The 22,041-nt window shown below is 45.5% G+C and overlaps 6 protein-coding genes and 2 long non-coding RNA genes across 9 annotated transcripts; 2 read left to right on the top strand and 6 right to left on the bottom strand.

Annotated features, from left to right (window-relative positions):
- Positions 1 to 59: 59 nt before the first annotated feature.
- Positions 60 to 1,467, bottom strand: LOC122620813. The gene has a single exon (XM_043798447.1). The coding sequence runs from the start codon at positions 1,452 to 1,454 to the stop codon at positions 303 to 305; it is 1,152 nt and encodes a 383-aa protein (XP_043654382.1). The 5' UTR covers positions 1,455 to 1,467; the 3' UTR covers positions 60 to 302.
- A 356-nt stretch (positions 1,468 to 1,823) lies between these two features.
- LOC122621674 lies at positions 1,824 to 2,589 on the bottom strand. Its single transcript, XM_043799623.1, has 2 exons — positions 2,542 to 2,589; positions 1,824 to 2,475 (listed from the first exon to the last, which is right to left on the bottom strand). Exons 1-2 carry the CDS (start codon positions 2,587 to 2,589, stop codon positions 1,825 to 1,827), a joined length of 699 nt encoding a protein of 232 aa, XP_043655558.1. The 3' UTR covers position 1,824.
- Positions 2,590 to 3,197: 608 nt separating this feature from the next.
- LOC122620785 lies at positions 3,198 to 4,468 on the top strand. 2 transcript variants are annotated; one of them, XM_043798408.1, is made up of 2 exons: positions 3,198 to 3,400; positions 3,482 to 4,468. In XM_043798408.1, the coding sequence occupies exons 1-2, from the start codon at positions 3,350 to 3,352 to the stop codon at positions 4,151 to 4,153; spliced, it is 723 nt and encodes a 240-aa protein (XP_043654343.1). In that variant the 5' UTR covers positions 3,198 to 3,349; the 3' UTR covers positions 4,154 to 4,468. The 2 variants fall into 2 exon arrangements, with proteins under 2 accessions (XP_043654343.1, XP_043654342.1); XM_043798407.1 differs by having other exon boundaries at positions 3,199 to 3,409.
- On the bottom strand, positions 4,438 to 5,330 carry LOC122620786. The gene is made up of 2 exons (XR_006326152.1): positions 4,847 to 5,330; positions 4,438 to 4,787 (listed from the first exon to the last, which is right to left on the bottom strand). It is a non-coding gene; the product is annotated as an uncharacterized LOC122620786 (long non-coding RNA).
- A 125-nt stretch (positions 5,331 to 5,455) lies between these two features.
- Positions 5,456 to 6,365, top strand: LOC122620474. Its single transcript, XR_006326131.1, has 3 exons — positions 5,456 to 5,493; positions 5,551 to 5,939; positions 6,068 to 6,365. It is a non-coding gene; the product is annotated as an uncharacterized LOC122620474 (long non-coding RNA).
- Positions 5,528 to 6,074, bottom strand: LOC122620471 (protein C19orf12 homolog). Its single transcript, XM_043797951.1, has 2 exons — positions 5,809 to 6,074; positions 5,528 to 5,751 (listed from the first exon to the last, which is right to left on the bottom strand). The coding sequence occupies exons 1-2, from the start codon at positions 6,008 to 6,010 to the stop codon at positions 5,528 to 5,530; spliced, it is 426 nt and encodes a 141-aa protein (XP_043653886.1). The 5' UTR covers positions 6,011 to 6,074.
- On the bottom strand, positions 6,362 to 7,056 carry LOC122620472. The gene is made up of 3 exons (XM_043797952.1): positions 6,895 to 7,056; positions 6,685 to 6,735; positions 6,362 to 6,622 (listed from the first exon to the last, which is right to left on the bottom strand). The coding sequence occupies exons 1-3, from the start codon at positions 6,998 to 7,000 to the stop codon at positions 6,420 to 6,422; spliced, it is 360 nt and encodes a 119-aa protein (XP_043653887.1). The 5' UTR covers positions 7,001 to 7,056; the 3' UTR covers positions 6,362 to 6,419.
- An 8,026-nt stretch (positions 7,057 to 15,082) lies between these two features.
- Positions 15,083 to 16,027, bottom strand: LOC122621719 (protein atonal). The gene has a single exon (XM_043799676.1). The coding sequence runs from the start codon at positions 16,025 to 16,027 to the stop codon at positions 15,083 to 15,085; it is 945 nt and encodes a 314-aa protein (XP_043655611.1).
- Between the last annotated feature and the right edge of the window lie 6,014 nt (positions 16,028 to 22,041).

The raw sequence follows: 22,041 nt of genomic DNA, 5'->3' as shown, positions 1-22,041 counted from the left end.
AACGCTGTTCCTTCGGTGCAATAAATCAATTCAAATTTTCGATTACCCATGTTAAGATAAGAACGAAAAGATAAGTGGGTGAAGACTCTTATTCTATGAATCTTTTGCTTTAAAGCTTACTCTTATTAATTATTATATTATAAATCACACACTTTTTTGTATACTGAGCACTTTTAATCACAAACTTTCCATAATTTCAACAATAATTGTTAATCACAATGATCAATTTATTCTTATCTGTGCTTTATTGACCCGACTATCAAAACGTAACTTATCTACCAATGGGTTGAAATTCCAAAAGCTTATCTGAGATCCTCATAGTCGTCCAACTCCGGGTAGTCCGTATCATCGTCATCGTCGTCCACGATGTTTTCATGGGGTATTTCCGGAGGATCAGCGCCAGTGTTCCAGTAGCGATCCTCTTCGGGATGCGTGAACTCGAAGTCGGGCTTATCCGGATTCACGTAGGTAATGCAGGTGGTCAGGTTCTGGGCCGTTTCCAGCATTTGGGGTATGCTGTTGACGAATACCACTCCACACTGCGCAGAGTGGAGGGCTTCCTCCGGCAACTGGTTGTTGATTTTGCCGTAGACATCGATTCCGACAGCGATGATGTCGTGTACCCGGCGGATGGCACTGAGTGCGTTTACCGTACCCGAAAGGATTTTGCCCACGGTGGTCTGCTTGGCGGCGATCTTCTTGTAAATCTTCACAAGACTGCTGACATTGCGTTTAACCTCCTTTACAGCGGCCACTGTTTCATTCTGAATGCGCAGGACCAAGGCCATGGTGCGGGTGTAGCAATCAACGCCATCGTTAATGGCCTGCAGGCCTATCTGGAATTCTGGAACCAGCGAGTAACTGCAGTAGGCGGCCTGGCTTCCACGGCCCCAGTAGTTCCACATGTATCCCAATCCGGCGATGGCTGCGGTCACAATCTTTGGCTTGTTCAGCTTCAGCAGATTCGTCTCCAGTTGGATGGCCCTCTCCACCAAGTCGTCAATGCCGAACTGTGCCTCATCAATCACATCCTGAATAATCTCCCTTAGGTCCTCGAATTCCGCCCTCTGATCCGCGCTGAGGTCGGAACTGGGCTGTCCCATGATCTCGTCGACAGTGGGCAATTTTGTGTCATACACAACGCGAGGTTGCTCGTCCAAGTAAATGGAGAACTGGTCGCGAAAGTCTTCAAATGCCCGTAGATAGTTGCTATCCAGTTCAGGCTCCTCCGTGGGATTCTGGTCACTTCCATCGCCATTCTGGAGCCTCAAGCTGTACAGATAGTTGTACTGCGCCTGGAACTCTAGGTACAATGGACGCAGAGCAGCCACTTCCTCGCCAGACAACTGCAACTCCACCTGCTGCTTCTGCAGCAGATCCTCCAGTTCCTGGTGGGCTTCACCAGCAGCGAAGAGCAGCACACAGGCCAGCAGTAGCAATGCTCTTCCAACCATTTTGCCCGGTTAACTATTTCAGTGCAACTGAGGAGGGATTTTGGCCAGCTTCATTATCGGAAGAAGTATTGCTCGTAAAACACTATCGCAGATACCACACTTGGTTTTTCTTGAGTGGCGCAGCTTGATTAGGGTGCGATAATCCGGCTTATCGCCAATGTTACGTTATATATAAAACTCCACGGGGCAATGTTTTTCGAGAGAACATTTAAATTTTGTTATAGCTTTTTATGAATGGTCAAGATAAGTTTTGCTGTGGCTAAATGCGAGTGCCTCCATTAGGTAAAATTCGAACTATTTCTAAGTTAAAACACTACAATATAGACAAAGTACCACAGTTCATAATGCATTTCACTTTATTACATTCTCTCTAGTTCATCGCACACGACTCAATCTGCGCAAAGAGCTCATCGAACTCCATCTTCAGATGATGGTAGAAAAGGCAGCTAGGGGTGTCCAGGTCTTCAAAGGACATCTCCAGCAGAATTGCATCGCAAAGCTCCAGACTGCTGGTCATCCGCTGATTGATCCCCCCGATTCCAGCGACGGTGCACAATAAAACTCCGGCGTGATTGAAACCAGCCTGCTTGAGCTGCCAGATTCTGCAGGTGCTCGACAACTCCGTGATCTCCTGCGAAGCCTTACTCAGGAAGTTAGCTTCCAACACGATCTCCTCCTGAAAATGATCCGAGATGTGATCCAGCGAATTCCGGCAGACGCTGTACTTGTCCACCAGCTCTCGATTGAAGTGTGCCACCTGGAGCTCGTATTTCTTTGAGCATGCCCGCCACTCTTCGCCGTACTGACTTCCAAAGAACATCTCCAAGCGTCCACTAACCACCTGCTGATGGTCATCCAGTGTGTCCTTAGCTTCTTGAAGGTACTCCATCTTCTGATCGATCGCCTGCTGGCTGAGGTTCCAGATGCTGGCAGCACTGGAGCTTTGGCTGGCTATTAGCTGCTTTGTGGACTCATAGAGTGGTCCATTTTGTCCCCAAATTCTTTGGATGTGGCCATGCACCTGTAAGATCTTTGCTGTAATATTACTTTTTACCCATATATCCCTCATATTTATAATATTGCTCACACAAAGAAGCGCCTGAAGTAGAAGCAATGACACCCGCACTGTTGTCATCTTGAAACTATATGAAATCGATTCCCGAAAAATGTATGATACCACATATGAACTTGGCTTTTATTTATAGATCGGCAGGTTACCTTAGCTATGAAGACTAAGAATTAAATCATTTTTAAGAAATAAATGTAATGTAATGTAAATGTGTTACGTAATAAATGATATATGCTCATTGTTTCTAAGTAATATTTAACCACTGAACTAAAATATATGACTACTGACTAAGTAACTCAAGTCTTATATGAACACTGAACTAAAATATATGACTACTGACTAAGTAACTCAAGTCTTATATGATAAATATGAAAACCTAGGGTATTCAAATTCCGAACAAAGCTGAAAATAAGTTCTGAACTAGACAAATGGCCCATTCGTGTCTTAATGTGCTTATCAGGAAGACTCTTATCGTAATATCGCTCTCTAACGACTATGTATTGCAAGTTAGTCATCAACTCTAGGTCACTTCTGCAAACTTCGGCAGTTAATACTACCCTTAATACAAAAAAACACTAATATTTGAAACGAGTGAACAAACTACGGTAATATGGGTAACCAAATGAAATATTTATAATAGTTTCATAGTGCACCAAGTCGCAGTCATGCACGAACACATCATCTCCGTTAATCAAGTTAATGCTGAAATTGTGTTTTCTGTGCTGATTCCTATGAGACATACTCTTATCGTGACACTTTGGATCTTTCGACTATATATACCAAGTCAAGTGGAGGGCCAGTCGCACTAGAGAAATATAACAGAAACATGATGAGTCAAACCCTTGCAGTTCTTGCACTGCTTTTGCTGACTTTGGCAGTAAGTACAGTGAGTAATTCAAAGTACTTTAAGTACTTTAAAGTACTTTGAGTACCTCTACATATCCCCTCCGCTTTTCAGGACTGCCAAGAGATCCGCTATGAGAGCCAGGCGGATGCAGAAACTACAAACTATGGACCTGTTACCATGGTGGTGGACAATCTGGCGGAGATTGCCGTAAATGTCAGCGACGGCACAACCATTCAGTTGGAGGAGAAAATGAATCGCACTCGTCTAAATATTGCCGGCAACATTGAGGTCCTGACCGCCAATGCTATGGCCCAACTGAGTGATGTGATCTATGAGACCAATCAGTTGGTGGTGTCCAATCCCGATTGCAACCCAGCCTGGAGCCTGGATGAGCTCAACGAAAATGTGACCCAACAGCTGGGTGGGTGTACGGACGACTTGGGAAGTCTTCTGGAAGACTTCCGTCTGCAGGGTCAACTGGCGTTGGCCAGAGTACAGGAATTTGTCCAACAGATTGCCGAATTGCCGGCCAAGTGCCAGATGTTGGGGGCTGCCCCGCTTAATGCACTAGCTCCTGCGGGCGGAAGTGTGTGCTTCATCAACGCGATGGCGGAAATCAATCTGGGGATGGCCCAATCCATGCACAATGCATCCCTGCTCCTGGTGCAGACCCACCAGACCGCCGAGGATCAAGTGGAGCTGGCTCAGCTGTGCAGTGCCATGGTGGTGCAGCAGATCGGCGACTATCTGCGCGAGGAGCAGGATCAGTGCCGGCAATCGTAGTGGACCCTTCCTGTGAGCAATAGTCCTAAGAGAGAACTCAGGCAAATACAGCCAAGACAGCCAATGGCCAATTTATGCACCCGCAAGATGACAAGGGCCGAGGACTCGCCACATCCTGTTCACTTATTGCTTATGCATGACATTTATTTGACAAGTTTTTGATTGATTTTACAGCTGCTGCAGCCGATCTGGTGCAGCTATCTGCATATTCGCAGGCACAGTGAAGCCTACCTAAGTCCAACGTCATTTAAAGGTGTATAAATAAATAATTGTTAGGCTTGGACTAAAAATAAAATCAAATTAAAATCAATTTAATCAAGGAAATTACATATTTTAAAATGCTTATAGTAAACCAAATTACTACTTAGTACCGAGCTCTCGCTTCAGCTTGGTGCGACTTAGAGAACTTGCCCTGTATTTGCAGATATGTATGTACATACATTTGTATATTGGGCAACTTTGTGGCTAATCGCAAGTTCACTTTTCAAACTCGCATGCATACTAATTGGCCATTGTTCGGCCGAACTGACCAATTGCCCAATGGACTTGCCCACGAACTGCGACACGTGGCAGCCACACGATATAATATATATTAGTGGCATACGGATCCGATCCAAATGGGCGACAGCTGGCCCTAGAAAGAGATAGAGACGGAGATCGAGTTCGAGTTCGAGATCGAGATCGGCCAGTTACTTTTCTCTTCCTCTCGCTTCCGCAGTAAGCCAAATTATTTTGACCTGCCTTCCGCACACTGCACGAAAATGTGAAGCGAGTATCTGTGCATCTGTGAGATACACCGAAGCATCGCATCACAGATCTCCCTCCTTGTTCGCGGTGCAGCAACGAAATGTCTACGACTCTTTATTTCGGCTCTTGCCGCAATTTCACTACGAGTTTGAATTTTATCTTATTTTTACTGCTTGTAACAGTTGTTGCCGCTGCCCCGTTGATGATCGCCTTGGTATTGTAGCTGCACAAATTCCGCCTACTCCAACATCTGTTCAGCTCCTCCTCAGCTCCGACATCTGACGGATTTTGGTGACGTAGAGCGCGCGACTCTTGTCTATTGGAAACCGATAAGATTTGCAACTAATAGTGTAGTATCTATGATAGCTCTCTTCCTTCTGGCCTTGGAAGAAAAATTCTAGAGAACCTGGAGCTAGCAACAAAAAATCGCGCTTTTCTACATATGTATAACCATTATATTATAAGCGGAAATGCTTTATACTTTATTAACGTAACTAATGAAGTTATACGACACGCTATAAATGGTTCGGTACAATTTATTTATGTAGTTTTTAGCAAAAAAGCTCGGTTATACTTGTAACTACATTTACTGGGTAATATAGTTTGAACAAATATTTCTAGTAATGCTTAATCAATGATGGTCATTCCAGCACAGCGATCAGTGATAAAAGACTTTAGTGCGTCAAGTGCAACCCTTTGCACATGCCGGTTATTTAATATTAGTCCTGCGACCTCCTCAACCCGGACATTTCTTACTTCGGATATTGCCCTGATCACGTGCTGCCTCATTTCTCGACGCTGACTTTCCGTCAAATCATTCAAAATGACCTCACTCAGGGGCTTAAACTTTCCTGTAATTCAAAGACTGATAAGAATGGGGTTCAGCATGCATAGCTGGGGACTCTTACCCTCCGTAAGTCCGTAGGCGGTGAGTCCACCGATGACCCCGCCCACTGCCAGTCCACGGGGGCCCAGCAGTAAACCTCCGATCAGCGCAGCCCCAGCGCAAATTGCAGCTCCCTTGCCGGACTCCTCGAAGGTCAGCTGGATATTTTCGTCGTCGGCCAGTATAGCCAGGGCCTCAATTATCTCTCGCATGGCTGATTCCATATTTCCAATATATATTATATATATATATTTCCTTTATAAAGTTTTACTTCTTTTCAGGTGAGGATCTTTCTAGCAACTGACTGCAAACACGCGCTTATCAGTTATCAGTTATGTATAAATGTACATTTCCCAGTGGGGAGGAGAGTTACCCGATAGAAAACAATCCATCGAAATCATTTTCAATCTATCGTTGGTATTGAGCTTCGCATATATGTACATATATATTGAAAGCTTTTTTAGAATTACCCCATATTAGAACCCTTAAAGTATTGAGAAACCAAGTATAGAGAGTCCTAGAGTTCAGTTTGATTATACTCTTTTACTCCAATAAACAAAGAAAAAGGTAGAAAATTTAGTGCGAATCTAGCTTCACAGGCATTGACTGGAATTTATTGAACCGCAGGCAAAATTACATTTCCAGTTGGAATCCCAAACGATTGGTCAAGAATTGCACAAAAGCCTCCAATGCGACGCACTGCACTTTGAAATCTCGATAGAAGTACTCCACAGCATCAACTACTCTTAAAATAGCTGCTTGCACAAAGTCAATCAGGTTTTCTAATACAGTCACGGCCAAATCCATAATTTTCCGATACACCCAGTTGATAATTCCTGCATTTCAAAGTAAATTGTGATGATAGTTAAATGTTTAAAGTGTTTTGGAATGTACTCGCCTTCTGTAAATAGACCGTTAGAACTCTCAAGTTCTTGGGAATCTTCAGCTTCTGTGAAAAATTATTAGTAATTTATAAGTTACGTGCACGGATATATAGTCATTTATGTAGTGGTTATACGGAAACCAAGTCCATTATAATCTCTAAATGTACATACATACATATGTATTTATATATGTACATATATCCAATGCCTTTGGCAAAACTTACCTTTGTCCACAAGCACAACCGCTTTCTCCCTTCTCTCTTCACTTTTCCTCCTTCTCACCGTTGCAAGAAGAGTTTCCAACACCTTTTCCATATCGAGTCTCACCATTTTAAGTGTCTTTGTGTCTGACTAAGTGGGCCTTGCAACGCATACTGAACTTCTTATCGATGCATCGTGATAAGCATTTGGCGAACTTTAAAAATACCTTGTCACAATGCAATTATTACTAAACGGCCAATAAATAATAAGCAGTATTTTTTGTTTAAGAAAAACATACTCGATATTTGAATATTTAAAGTTCAGTTAAGCTGGGCTTTATATTAGTAAGACTAAAATGAGAGTTTAGGCACGTATTTGGTTTTGAGATTAAGCACACTTTGGAAGAGTTCGTTGATATTAAGCGGTTGCTGGTCGGGTATTAAGTATTAATTTGAATTTAATGGTCCTTACCTTGAGCCGTATACATACATTGTATTGGCACAAGCGATATTGTCGGAAGATTCGCATATCAAAGGGCCGGCTTCTTTCAGAATTCGGCTGACGTGCCTAGATGGCGTTTAAAAATCGCTGCCGGATTGTCTTTAATTTTGATTGATGCACCTTTAATTGCGTGGGCTCCCAACTGCTACCGCCGAACTTTTGGATAACTGTAACTGAACCAAGAGCGGATCGCTCCTGGCCGCCGGGAGCTAGCTATTGCTAGCAGTTGCCTACTATGTATGTGGATGCTCGAGGCTGGAGGATCGAGGTTTCCGCCTGCGACCAACTGGCGCGTCTTGCGCACACAATGCCGAATAATCGTTATTGTTGTTGGCCGTCTGCAGGACGAGCCGCGTGGCGTGCGAGTGAAAGCCAGCGAAAAGGAGCCACTCCGAAGGCACTGGCCAAAGCGAGATAGAGCCAAGGCGCAACATATGCCATCTTTAGCCGATCTTTGCCTCCTCCTCCTCCTCCTTCAGCAGGACCTCTCGCCCCGTCCCTTTCTAGCCCGGTCCTTGGAACAGAACAAACGAACGGCGCACGCCGTCATCTGGTGCCACTTTTGACTTCGGAAATTGGGTTGCCCACGCTCCTTCGCCCCAACACTCAGAAAAACTATTCCCTGCAGTTAAAAAAAAACAACTTGATACAAGCCACTGGTCTTGGGATTGACAACTTTCATTAATCGACCACATCAATAGTATTTAAACTTATAAAATAATGCCAAATTGCCATGTTGTAACTACAACTAACACTTAGATGTCATGGAAGTGTTCTGAGTTTTAAAGAAGTTCAACGATTTCGGCGATTTCCACAACATTTTGCCATATCTATAGCACATATCTATCGACAGTTATTTCAAAAGGTTTCCAATAGAATAATTCAAATATATAATAATCAATCAATTACAATCTCATGCTCTTTTATTTTCTAAGAACAATCTAGTTTCTTCGAGTGCGTGCACGGTATCCCCGCTCAGTTGAAATTATACTTTTTGTAGCTGTTTCGTTTACGGTTGGGTCTCGCTTGCCTCTGACCTGGCAGACAATTTCAAGGAAGCAGGAGCACTCGCCCAACAGTTACTGTTGACTTCCGATCGGAGCACGAGTGCAGGAAGAACGGGGAAGGCAGCCGAGCCCGAAACCCGAACAGCGACAGCAGGATAAGCGGCTTTAAGGACTCGGCAAGCGGGCAAGCGGACCCCAAAAAAGAAGGAACTGGAAAGGGTTGCTCCTGGGGGAATGGGACGGGAGTAACGGGCAATCCGTATTGGGCATTGGTAGGGGGGAAGGTGTGAGGCCGACAAGGATGCACAGACATTCGGGGCTCGGCTTACAAATCCAAAATCCAAATTGAGCCCCGAAATCGCGCGTATGCCAGCCAGCCAAATGAACACGTGTGCCACAGGATCACTTAAGAATATCGGAGCGTCAGCTGGCCAACTCCGAAAGTTGCCCGCCACAATAATTGGATTGTCTATAAAAATGCTAGAAAACTATGCTCCTATGCTCTTAAGGGTTGAGAGAAGATCAGAAACCTATCTCAGCTAAATCATTATATCGAGAGGCGGAAAATATTCATTGCATTTATCGAATAAGTAATTTAGAATACAATGATAATAGTTCAAACCATTATAATTTTTTGTAATGATCAGAAATAAAAACAAATTGTCCAAATAAATCTTGAATGACAAATCGCTTGGATGCGCAAATTATCCACCTAGGCGAGCGTGTAAAATTCCCAAATCGTTTACAAAATAACCATAAACAACAGCAAATCAAGGGCACCGAAAACAAAAAAGTTCATTTACATTAAACCCTAATATCGAAGATACAGAAATAAATAATGAACTTTGCCGAGGAGACAAATGTATAATTTTACAGATCGCGCAATTCAATTAAACAAATCGCCGCAAAGCCACTGGCACACAAAAAAATTAAGCAATAAAATTAGTTGTGGTTCACGCAAATTCAAAAGCATCAAAAGGAGTCGCAAGGACATGCCGCTGCTCGCCAGGAGCCCCAGAAATAGAGCAATAGCAATGAATCAGGTCGTTGAAGGGCCATAGAATGCCCATTGGCATTCCGAGTAGTTTTCGTTTTCGTTTTCGATTCCGTGTCATAATGTGTTGTAAGTAGTGGCCTTTGTTTCACAAAGGACTCGCCATTGTTCCATTGTCCGCTCAAGGACCTGTCCTGGGAACACCCGCACGGTTCCCAGCATCCAAAGAGTTCGCCTTTCTTCGGCTGCTGTGTCAGTTGCGACCACAACTTGACTCTCTGACCACCAACATAAAATGTTGACAGGCGGAACACGCCTCTAAAATATTATGCGAAGCGAGTCCTGTGAGGTCCGCGGTGTATCCTTGCCGTTTCTTGCTTGCCTATCCTTTTTCGCTGGGCCGGTCCTTTGGGCAAATCAATTGATTTCCTCTTGACAGTTATGAGCTGATCACATTGCTATCTTGATCGCCAGTTCTGTCGGCGCTTAGCTGCCAGGAATTTATTGTTATTGACATTTTAGTTGGGTGGAATCACACGGATTATATCTGCTAATTGCACTCGAATGTGAAACGATCCTTTAGATCTTGAGCGGCCAGATGCGGTGCTCCTTGATCAAACCGAGATGTTTTATAGGCAATCACTCAAAGTTATGGTTATTCCGAGAAGATTCCAACTCGGTTAAGTCCAGTTTTGATTAATTGTCGGTTGAAGTACCACACATATGATTGGTTATTTATAAATTGAATTTCATATAGTTCTCCTTAGAGAGATTCCTTTTTTTTCCAATGCTCAACTCTATCCCGATATCGGGTTCAAGAAGCCCCACTTTCACGACCGTTTAAACACAAATCGGCTGGAAAATCACGGCTTGTCCAGCACAAAGCCGGCTCACCCCTTGCCGCAGGTGATAAAATTTCGCACATTAATACTTAATTACTTGAATAATTGGGGCCAAGGGATTAAGTTCACACTCACTCCGGGTCGCGACGCTCTCCCGAAAAAAAATCGCAGTCAATGCAGGTGGCAGAACGGCTCCATCCCCTCAACAAAAAGCTACTGCCAACAAAAGGACAAAAAAAACGGCCAAAGATGAAGTGATGCCAACGCCACCGACGTCGTTGACATTAAATTGAAGGGTCCTGCCGAAAATGTTGTTCTTGTTGCTGTCTGCTGAGCCGAGCTCAAGCAGCAACTTTGAACGCACTCTGGGCGCATTTTTCACACGAAATCCTGATTAATAAATATATAAGTTCCACAATATTACTGATAATTTGAAAAGTCGTCAACCCGAGCACAGGCTTTTGGTGGCAAGGGAGTCTCCGAAGAATCCATGCGGAGTCTGGGCGAGACTTCGGTGCCCAATTACAAGCAAATGAGCTGGAAAACTGTATCAAATGACCCAATGTCAATACAAAATTACAGGCCCCGCACCAGGAATCTTTTGTTCGCCCAGAAGACGCAGACGAGACCAAATCTTCAGACTCTCCTCTTAACGTGACAAAGCGATGGCGATGGCGATGGCTTGCGTGTGGCAATTTCAGTTAAAAAAGGCAGGCCAAAGGATTTTTGTGTTGCCAAATGGGGAATACTCTACCTCGAAGACTGCCGAAGAAATCCTTGATAGAAAAACTAAACATTTATCCCACATATATTATATATTCATACAGTTTAGTGCGTGTAATACCAAGTAACAAACATTAACTTGTGACTTTATTGCATTCATTTATTTTAAATAGTAGAGTATAATTAGTTTGCACTTATCTGCTACCTTTGGCTGGCTCTGTGCCTTGTCTTGGTAGCATCTTAAAGTTTTTGCCCTTTGTGTTAATTTGATGCCTCGCCAAAATGTTGCCAAAAAGTTGTCAAAAAATCCAGAACGACTTTGATTTCTGATGCACTTTCACTGTCGATCTTCGATCACCGTTGGCTGCAGCGTGAGATACTAAGAACTTTGGTTCTTCTGGGATGCCAGCCAACCTAACTGGGATGGCCACCAACTTGGTGGGTCCAGAATCTGGGCCCAAGAGCCCGAAGCCTGGAAACCGAAAGTCAGTCAAGTGTGCCGTGCCGATCGTCTGTGTGGCTAATTGAGTTACCCAGAGATTTTTGGGCCGTTGGCCGTGCGAATTATTTGTCAAATGGATAACGGTTAAGTTTGTTACTGCTCCCGATGAGGAGGACGAGGATAATGATGATCGGGATTGGTAACCGGAGCTCTGTGCCCTACGCTGATTGATGGTAGATGCGTTGCGAATCGTTTGACTAATTGCCGCTGCCCTTGTGGGCCAAGAGTGCCCAAAACAAACGGTGACCTCCAGAGGACTCTGCCTATCTCTCTTCCCATCCCAGGTAATCTCTCTCCTTTCTCCTTTCCCCGCGGACCGCACACAGTGTGCGGTAATGGGCTGAGAAAGGATGTATTAAGAAAAGAGGGGGCGCGGCTGCCGTGATTTGGTGTCGCTAATTACAGACTTTGGCATTTTACGCTGTCCGTTTTATGACTTAATAATTGCATTCATTTGACCCGGACTTTGAGTTTGGCCAAAACCGATCGGATGTCGATGCCCACACACACACACTCACAAATCCCACTAATTTCGCTGCACACGCGACTTGGGAGAAAGGTCTGGCATTAATCACTTGGGCATGAATCCTTGGGACCATCGGTTTCGGACCTGGGCTCCTGCAAGTTCGCCGGCAAAGGTTGCGCAACAATTAAAGGATCAGCGCAAAATGTTCACACAACAATGCCAAAACAAATCGGCGGAAACGGAAACTGCACTTGAGCGTAGGAAAAAAGATACAATGTAATGCTTGTGGTTAGACCCTACAGAAATGAGGGAAATTGTGCCCAAAAAGGCATGAGAAAATCTATTGAGCGAGATATAAAAAAAACATAGAAATAGCATATAAATTATTTCAAAACATACCAAAACCGCAATTAAAAAATGTGCAGGGGTGATTGAATATTACGTGGCACAATGGATTGCCAGAACTACCTGTTGCCCAAGTGTTTATTTGGCTGTATTTTTAGATCTATAGAATATAGAAACTTGTTCCATTAAGAAAATGGTTTCGATTTGTGCAGCAAAATGCATAAGTCCTTGAACTTCAGCTGAGACCAATATGGTCTGCAGTGAACCGATCCTAACACCTTGCCACTTAACAAAATCCAAGTCGATCGGTACAATAACCCATTCAGATACTGCCCCATGGCGACACTAACAAGAAGTGACAAATTGATGGTGTTAAAGCTCATTAAGTTACTTAACGCAGATGTAGATACAGATACGGATACAAATACAGATGCAGATGCACCAACTACCAAAGCGTCGGATACAAAAAATAAGCAACCTCAAAAACCTCAAAATAAAGCTCGCCAATTATCGACATGACAAATTTCGGGGCATTCGTTCCCCTTGTCGGACGGCAAGAAAAACCCACAAAATATGCAGCCCCACAACGGACATCGAATGCATACTCGCAATAATACGTGTTAATAATGCTCAGGCAAGCTGTCTATAAATTGACAAAGACATGCAAGTGGCTGCCGCTTCTGCCACTTCTGCCGCTGCTGCTCCTCCTGTTTTGCGATGGGATGTTGCCGCTGTGTCGGCGGCACTGCCAAAAGCCAAAGGCCGAAAGCCGAAAGCTGAACAGTGAACACTGAAAGCCGAAAGCCAGTGAGCCAGTAAGCCAGAACTCAACTGGGGTCCAGTTGCCATTCATGAATTCTAACTAATTGTATTGGCAGGCAGTTGCATTTTGGAAGCTGTATCTGAATTCGAGTCCGAATCTCTGCTGTGCAGCTGCATGCAGGTGGTAGCTAAAGTAGCTGGAGTAGCTGGAGTAGCTGGAGTAGCTGCTCGGGAATAACGACCGATATTGGCAGGAAGAGGGACCCCGCAGGACGACGGTTCGCACCCTTTTGTTGTGCGTGGCTTTTGGGGCGGAAAGGGGAAAAGCGAACGGAGCCGAACAATTTGTGTAATTGACAAATTGACGGCAGCGCTTTGTGCGGAAGCGTTCAAAGCCGTAAATTGTCGCTAACAAGAGCGACACTCCAGGGATATCGGCAGGATATCGCCTTTATGCCTCGCATTCGCGCCTATACAAATATAATTGCCTGCGACGCAGGAAGAACGAGAGAGAGAGATAGAGAGAGGGACGCCCGCACCTCGCGATCACTAAATTAAGTCATTAACAATTTAACGAAGCCCTGTCGATGCCGCGCTGCCGCTTAACTAATTATGTGAATTTCCTTTTGATTATGTGCCCCGAAATCCCGAAATACGAAATCCGTGCAGCTTTTGCGGCGACGCCCGAAAATGATTTTGCAAAACAAACAGTAACAGCCCACGAAATCCGGTCGCTGCCACGCCCCCTCCCTCGCCAGCCGCCTCCGAGCGCTCCAATTCCCATGCGGGAGTCGATCGAATCGCCAGCGGTCAGGAGTCGCTGTCGCTATCAACAAATTGGCTTCGAATCTTCCGAATGATTGACTGACTGACTGAATGACTGACTGACTGGGCCGGGGATCTCTGCTTCGCTTTAAGCTGAATGAAATGCTGCACTGCTAGAAATCTTCCTTAGATTCTAGGACAATGATATCATCCTTCTTCTACCACACAATATATTTCATATTTTAAAGGGAATGATTTTCTTATTCTTTCAAACAATAAAGTTTGTTTTGATCTAGAGTTGGTATTACCATATTCTCATTCTTAATATATACCTCAGGTCTCCTAAATGATATTCTTATAATATTTATTATCCATTGCTAACTTTGTAAACTTCTTGATCCCCTCAGTGTTTTTCTGAGTGCACAGTTTCGGCTTAAAGTCTTAAGCCGCTGAGGTTATCCGCCAACAACGATCGGGGATCGAACTTCGCATTAAACGATTTGTGAGTGGCGCTTGGTTTTCGGGACTCGACTGGGACATCCACTGGGATATGAAGTTGAAGAGGTGCCAGGGACAGGGACAGGGACGGACAAACGGACACACGGGCAAACGGACATGCGGACATGCGGACAACGGACATTGCATGCGACCTGCGACTGCTGAAAGCAGATCAGCCCAACACTTAACTTAATTTGGCAGCTACACTCCGGCGCGCCGTGCCGTGTAATTATCGTCCGCTGCGTATTTGTTTTGGCCAGCCCGATTAAGAAGGGCCCTAATTTTGTCGAACTGTCTACAAATTGATCGCGAAGCGCCAAATCGATCACCTTCCCCCATATAATAAAGTCCAATTCACTGGGCGCGAGACGCAAAGCCCTCGAAACTGTGTGAGAATTGATGCCCCGCCGATAAGTGTGGATGTCGAGGATTGGGTGAGCAGAACCGTTCAGAGATAAAAGGATTTGGATAACTTATTTCGCTGACTTCTTTATGGATTCTTGAATTTTTGTATTTATCATATGGGATATAGGAATAGTTCCATAGATACTAAAACTGTGAGAGAGTTTACGTTTACAAAAAAACCAACATATGTGTTAAATTATCAATAGTGCTTTTATTTTGTCTTCCTTAGTCGTAATCATTGTCTTCCATTTAGGCTAATTAACTAAACAATAAACAGCATAATACTTAAGCGGTAATTCACTACTGGGCTCCTGGCAATATATACAAAGTAGGTACAACATTTGGCAAGCTCCAACAATAACTGAGAATAGTACTTGGGATTGGAATCGGGATCGGGGCATTCAACGCAGCAAATCCCCGAGAGCGGAGATGTAGGTCTGGGCCATTTGGAGGGTCTCGTGCTTGGACAGCTGGCGATCGTTACCCAGGCAGGGAAGATACTGGCGGAGGCGATCGAAGGCCTGGTTCAGGTTCTGCATCCGACGACGCTCACGGGCATTGGCGGCCAGGCGACGCTTCCTCTTCACCACGGGCGTGATCTGCTTGCCACGCCTCTTCTTTCCCGAGCCTCCGGCAGCGGCGTCTTGGTTCTCACCATCGGCCAAGTCAAAGGATCCGTCATTGCCATCGAACTCCTCGCCGCCACTGAAGAGCATGAGGTCCTCGTCATCCTCGACGCTGTCATCGAACAAGGCGGAGTTGTCGAAGTCAAAGTTCTGGAAATCCTCTGTGTAGAGATTCACTTGGGCAGGTGACTCCTCTGCAGCGGCAGTCGGTGTGGAGGTGGTGGCAGTGGTGCTGGGCTGGCTCTTCTTCGTGTAGCTGCGCTTGGGTTTGGGAGCTGCTGGCGCTGGAATCGTTTTGCAAGTGCCCACATTGGAGGAGCCCATGACCTCCACTGCGGGGGGAGAGGCCACTGGAATGGCGGGTGCTGTGGAAACCACTGGCTGCTCCATAATCATTCCGTATTGCTGGTTCTGGGCCATGTTGTTGCAGCCTCCATTGTACATGGTATTGAGATCCACATACTCGGGACTCTCGGATCGGTGGCTAGCCGGCGAGGAGGAGATCCAGCCATCGGAACTGGCCTGCTCGAAGCTGATGAACCCATTGGCCGACAGATAGTTGCTGCTGCTGGCCAGGGTGTTCCCATTGAACTGGTAGTGGGTCACGCCGGGATTGTAGGCGGCCATGGGATTGAAGTACGGCTCGGTGGCGGCTGTCTTGAAGCCCTGCAAGTCCTCGGATGTCTTGTAGTAGTAGCGATAGATCTCACTGGACGACATGTTGCTGCTGCTGTATGGTGGTGCTTTGTTGCTGGATGAAACGATACGAACGCTGCGATTGCTGGCGGGTTTCTGACTGGTCTCTCGTCCTTTCGGCCCTATTTATACCCGCAAACCCACCACGACGGCCAGAAGGGCCTGAAAGGCAGGTAGGGGGACAGGTAAACGAGTTGCCACAGAAGGCAGCACGTGCCGCCCGAGTGGCACGACCAATGGCAGCTGGTGGTGAGTTGCAACGGCCTCAGAGAGCCCTGTTCTACCTCAGTTCGGTCCGAGCTTAAAATGGCGCTAGAAAACCGACTATCTGGGCATCTAAAGCCGCTAACAAGATGATTATAGGGTGGCCAGCACAACCGGAACAGGATTATGGGCGGAAATGCAAACAGAACTTTGGACAAACAATCGATTTGAATCCCTAAACGGGATTAAAGTCGACCGCAAAGTGAGGCGAAATTTGCAAAAATCCCCTCGTTGATTTGTCAGCACCAAATGGCAGAGCGGTTCTTATGAGTTTATCTAATCTGAATCGGTTGCAAGTGGGTTCGATCTACCTGATCCTGGCTAGCGAAACCCTTACAAATCTACCGCCGCCGGGTCATTCGACATGCTGACCCAAAGTCGGGGGCGGAATATCGCAATGAAAAATCTTGTTTATTACAACTTGGCAAATTCTCCAATTGATACGCTTGTTGCCGGTACCTTGAAGAGGGTAGTTGATAGCGCCGGCCCTCCAAGGACACGCTTGACCGACTGCCTGGACTGACCTTCACCTTAGCCTTCGCCGTGCCCAATGCACAGTGCCCAGTGCCTAATAAGCGTGGCAGGCACTAACTAAGAGTTGGGTTAACATTTTAGCGCCTTGCAATTAATACGGCCGTGGGTTCGACCGTGAGCAGGGAATTTAGTTGTAGATCCCAGGATGACACGGCAAAACGAAGCGGCCACGGTGGTCCTTAGATCCCTTCGCTACGCCCCTTGATCCTTAATGATTCGCTGGAAATCATAATGCAATGCAATTCACCTTCAACCGCTTGTGGGGGAGTGTCCTGGCATCTTTGAAGTTCCGCGGCCACCCAGTCGCACAACTAGTAGCACGCCCCAAAAGGATCTGATCTTTTTCGCCGGGCAATAAAAACGCTGTCAATTAGATAAAAATGTCACACAACAAACCGCACCAAGAGCGGCACCACCAATTTATTGGACGCACACAGGCATGTTTGACCTTTTGTCCACCCCTGAGAGTCCTCGAATGTCCCGAACGTCCCTCCTGAATGTCCCTCCTGTATGTCCTGTGCAATTTACGAGCAACGAGCCACTTGCCGCAACCGACAGTTGTTACACCTGCAATGTGTACCTGTGCAGATCGTATCCCTCGAATTGCATCTCCGCTGTAAAGTTTACGCTTATCGGCATTAGCCGATGTCAAGGCATCCGCTGCATATCGATTGGGAAATTTACATTTTCATTGCCGCATCGCAATATTGCATATGCACGTGCTGCCAGTCGAGGGGGCAAAAAGGGTCATTCCAAGTCAAGTCAAGTCGAGCTCTTTTTTACCCAATGGCCAATGGCCAGCATCGGGCGCCTTGCGTGCCTGTCAGTTATCGAGTGGCTGGCTGATCCCTCACATCGGACCCACATACCTCCTGAGCCAGTACCTCCAATACCTCAGCTCCAACTCATTGGCATCATTACGCTGGTAACGGGCCACTTCTTTCATGTCAATATGCATAAATGCAACTTGGCCAACGATGGGAATGCAACTGATGTGGAGCAGCTTCCAGAAAGCGCATGACAAAAGCAATCGAATGGGCTTGAATCTGTTTGTGTGAAACATGAAACACCCTTGCAAAAATAACCGAATCAGATTTTCATATTGTCCCACTAGTAAATTCCGACATCATTTAATATTGGTATTACTCAATCAGTTATTAGTTACATTTTAATATTATTATTTCTAAGAAGTAACCAAGTTACAAACTAATCGGCCTACTTATTCTGTATACCCTTTCCAAAGGACTCTCTTCGACATGCGGAACGTGTAGGCGCAAAAGAGGAAAGTAGGCGCACGTCAACGACTCCCATTAGCAAGTCGCTCTGGGCCGTGAAAGTGTTGTCCAGATCCAGATCCATATTCAGATACCGATACAGATACAGATCGAATCCACCAGCTTCTGCTTGACGAACGAACGTCTTCGGCCCAGTTATTTTTTTGGCTGAAATTGAAAAATTTGTATGTTACTTATTTTATTAGCATTTAACACTCTGTCCCATTTTACAGACGAGAGCGAAAAGCGAAAGGAGCAGGAGTCTGGACCTGGACATGGACATGGACATGCAATCACCCTGGCATGCCATCTCCGCAACTGGGGTAGTTCCCATTCCCCCCGCACGGCCCCCTCCACGTGGGTGGCCTGGCCTCAAATCGAATCCTCCTGGCCTCTTGTGTGGCATTTTGGCAATTGTCAAATTGAAAATTCATTAAAGGCAAATTAAATATGCAAATGCAGAAGGCCCAAGTCGACGGGGAGGCGGAAAGCGCTCCCATTGTTGGCCGTTGTTTGACTTGGCTCTGCAAATATTGACCACCGATTGGGGAGGTGGAAAAAATGGAATATATCATATGTACATATGCTCCTCGACGGGGATAAAAAGTCAAGTGGAAATCAAAGCAAATACGACGGCTTCGCGTGGCGGCAAACACTGCACGGGATTCAGTTCAGATCACATCGCTGTGAGTCAATGGGAGCTGTTCAAAATTGCTTAAACAAATATCGCATAAATTGCACATTGTCCGGAGTGGCCGGAAAATTGGGCCGGGCATGGGTTAATTCCCATGAAAATTAAAACTAGATTATACACACGTCCACAGAGTCCACAGAGTCCTCGGAGTCGAGTCCTTGCAGCGCCCACTGTGTCATTGTTTGGGCACGCCCTCACCTCCTGTTGTGCCGGCGCTTTGTCATAGATTGCCTACTGATGTTTATCATCCGGCTGAGGGATGGCACATCAGCTCCGTGCTCCTTATGAGCGGACGAGTATCTGCCCAGATTGGATCGGTGCATGTCAGAGCGATTATTGTCGCCGACTTTGATGCGGCAATTCGAACTCGGTGATGTTGTTTTGCCAACATTGCTGCCGATCAGTATCTGAGGTGATCTTCGCAACTGACTGGCGCCAGCAGAGATCCCCTTATCCCTCATCGAAACAAGACAAATTCGCTACACATATTTTATAGTAAGTGCGATTAACCATGTCCATGTCGGTGCTATGTACTTGTACATCCAATGCAGAGTATGCATAAAAATTTAAACTATTTGTAAAACAAGATTCTTGAAATTCGTAGAATCAACGAAGTCAAGCATACATATAAGGATTGAACAAATGAAACACTGACAAATTCGTCTGTAATTAGACAAATTCCTGCCATGTTTTGAAAGCAGATTTCTTAGCCCAGAAACAGGATTCGATTGGAAAGCGCATGAAAAGGAAACCCAAGTCTACTTTGGCATATTAATGTGGCTATCAAACATTAATTTCATGGTGCATATTGGATCCTTATTTGGTGGCTCTACCCTCGTTTCCGATTCGGAAGTGCATCGTAAGCGATACCGACAAATTGTGATTGGTATTGTTATGAGCGAGGATCTGGTCCCACGGAACCCCTTTCCCAGATCCCAGATCCCTGGCAAGTGATCAATTCAAATTTGAAACACTGCTCGCTGGAACAAAGAAAACAGATGAAAACTACGCAATCACTTGAGAAAAATCAAAAAGGCTCTGAAGGACCTCGGCTGCGCTCCTCGCTCCTCTGGGCTCCTTGGCTCCCTGGTAGTAACCATAACAGGTGGCACGGAAGCCGCACAAAATAAAAATGATTAAAGCAATAAAAAAGAAACGAAAACGAAACCCACACTCACACTCACAAAAGACGAAGAAAAGGTCGCGGCAGAAATAACAACAGTTTTTAATAAGATTTTCAAAAAAATTTTGAAACAACATTGGCGATGCCTAGAAGAGATGCTGCCCCTCCTGTTGCACAACCACTTCCGATCTCGACCCGTAGCCCGATCCTTTGGGCGTCGCCCAGCAGCGGGTCAAGTGTGAGAACATTTTGCGGAAGGAAGTGGCGGGGATGAAAAATGATTGAGAAAGGGCTAGAGACGACTAGACCAGGAACACCACGTGGTCAAGATTCACTTTCAAGTGAGCGAGTGACTCACTACCATGATTGCATGGGGAATTAATGCATACACTTTAAGAAATGTGTATAAAATCAGTTCTTGGAACTTAAAATGATCTTGAGATCACCAAGAAGTAGGGGCTTCTTAGTAATAACTCTCATAACACTGATTTCAATAAATATCGTAACAGAAATCTGCTTAGTGTTTAATATGACATTAGTTAATATCAAACACCGCGTTCTTCATCATATTTTTCGGCTGAATAACAATTGCTGACACCTTAAGGTATGTTTTTCTGCAAGTGATACGAAAGAAGCTCTGAATGGTTCATGAATTACCCAGGAATTTTCGTAGCGTAATTGAGCATCTAATTTGCGGCGGCAGGCGGCAAAGCAGCAATTGCAGGAACCCCTCGGCATTCGGGTCACGATCCCGCTCTAGTTGCACTCCATGAATGAATGGAGCTGGCCACAATGGGCCGTCCTGGAAAGTGTTTCGCTGAATACCCAAGGAGCACCAAGAAGCACCAAGAGCACCGCGGAATCCAGACTGCCGCAGCCCATTCAGAGCTCTTGGCCACTCGAGCGCGAAACAATTAGCAAGTTCTCGTAGCAATGCACAACAATTGCCATATTGTTGCACTCAAGATTTGAAGATTTGTTAGCCGCGAAAAAGGTGAGAGTGCCGGAGGACCCAGCGAATTCCTTTGAATTCAACCCCCGGAATGGGACGCTACTGACCTCCGGGAGGAGGAGGAGAAGTAGGAGGAGGAATGAGGATCTGGATCAGGACGGAGTCGGTCGATCGGAGGCCACTCGCCGATCGCTGAAAGAAAACGAAAATTTATAATAATGAGAGCCGGTGGCGGGTGGGGGAATATAAAATGTAAACTAAAGATACTATTTATATGCATTATTTCGGCTGAAAAGGAAGTACCAAATTACATTTAATTAGGCGAAACAGCGAAATTCGCGTACCGTACGCGAATCGCAGATATAAATGGAGTGGGATCAGGAGCAGGAGTGGATGGTCAGTCAGAAGTCAGACCGATTACCACCGAAATCCGAGTCCCTGGAGTCCCTGAAGCCCTCGAAACTGGCGACTGCCTTTGGGTGAAATTCGCACGTTTAACCTTTAGGCAAACAAAATTAACAGAACAGCAAAGAACAGCAAGAGTGCACTGAGAAAAACAACGGTGTGGAGTGCAGCAATTAAGTACGGCTGCAAAAGAAACCGCACATTATAAAATAAAGTAGCTTGAAACATATGTGTTTAATGAACATACTGCTATACCTAACTCAATGTATTTTCCTTTGATATTTACTGAAGCCAGGTGCACATATTTTTTTTACCGTGCATTAGCCACAGCGATCAGCAATCGAAAACTGCGAACCTGTTGAACCCAAATGCAATTTTCATATCACTTTGATTGCTGCCCGGGATGACACGCGTGCGCCGGCTAGAGAGATGAGATAAGCTGCCGATGATCAGGGCCCGAGAGTCTGGATGACTGGATGAAGATGGACCGAAATTAGGGTAACAACCGAGCGATGGGGCTGCGAGCCGAAAAAAAAGCGAAACTTTCAAACGGTTTCAAGGATTTCGGTCCTCGTTCTCGTCTGCTTCCCTTTATATATACTCGTATATATATATTTTTTTTGTTTTAGTCCATTCTGCGGAGGTCAGTTTATGATAATTCCCAATTCCCATAGGTGCCATTGGCACTTTTGGCACCTCCACCTCAACGCTGGCACCGTCGTCTGTCTGGTGTGCAAGTGAAGGCACTTGGCCCGCAGTCAAGTAGCCCGGACAAAAGAAATCGAAATTAAA

This window comes from Drosophila teissieri, chromosome 3R, assembly GCF_016746235.2.
Source record: "Drosophila teissieri strain GT53w chromosome 3R, Prin_Dtei_1.1, whole genome shotgun sequence".
In the NCBI taxonomy this organism is placed as follows: Eukaryota; Metazoa; Arthropoda; class Insecta; order Diptera; family Drosophilidae; genus Drosophila; species Drosophila teissieri.
This window is presented reverse-complemented; position numbering and strand designations above follow the sequence as displayed.

Bases quoted from the DNA above. Each gene is read 5' to 3' on its own strand.
- LOC122620813 (XM_043798447.1), bottom strand. From the start codon at position 1,454: ATGGTTGGAAGAGCATTGCTACTGCTGGCCTGTGTGCTGCTCTTCGCT.
- LOC122621674 (XM_043799623.1), bottom strand. From the start codon at position 2,589: ATGACAACAGTGCGGGTGTCATTGCTTCTACTTCAGGCGCTTCTTTGT. The intron at 2,476-2,541 runs GTGAGCAATATT...AAGATCTTACAG, and splicing joins TACTTCAGGCGCTTCTTTGT to GTGCATGGCCACATCCAAAG.
- LOC122620785 (XM_043798407.1), top strand. From the start codon at position 3,350: ATGATGAGTCAAACCCTTGCAGTTCTTGCACTGCTTTTGCTGACTTTG. The intron at 3,410-3,481 runs GTGAGTAATTCA...TCCGCTTTTCAG, and splicing joins TGACTTTGGCAGTAAGTACA to GACTGCCAAGAGATCCGCTA.
- LOC122620471 (XM_043797951.1), bottom strand. From the start codon at position 6,010: ATGGAATCAGCCATGCGAGAGATAATTGAGGCCCTGGCTATACTGGCC. The intron at 5,752-5,808 runs GTAAGAGTCCCC...TTTGAATTACAG, and splicing joins CGCCTACGGACTTACGGAGG to GAAAGTTTAAGCCCCTGAGT.
- LOC122620472 (XM_043797952.1), bottom strand. From the start codon at position 7,000: ATGGTGAGACTCGATATGGAAAAGGTGTTGGAAACTCTTCTTGCAACG. The intron at 6,736-6,894 runs GTAAGTTTTGCC...AATTTTTCACAG, and splicing joins GGTTGTGCTTGTGGACAAAG to AAGCTGAAGATTCCCAAGAA. The intron at 6,623-6,684 runs GCGAGTACATTC...TTTGAAATGCAG, and splicing joins TAACGGTCTATTTACAGAAG to GAATTATCAACTGGGTGTAT.
- LOC122621719 (XM_043799676.1), bottom strand. From the start codon at position 16,027: ATGTCGTCCAGTGAGATCTATCGCTACTACTACAAGACATCCGAGGAC.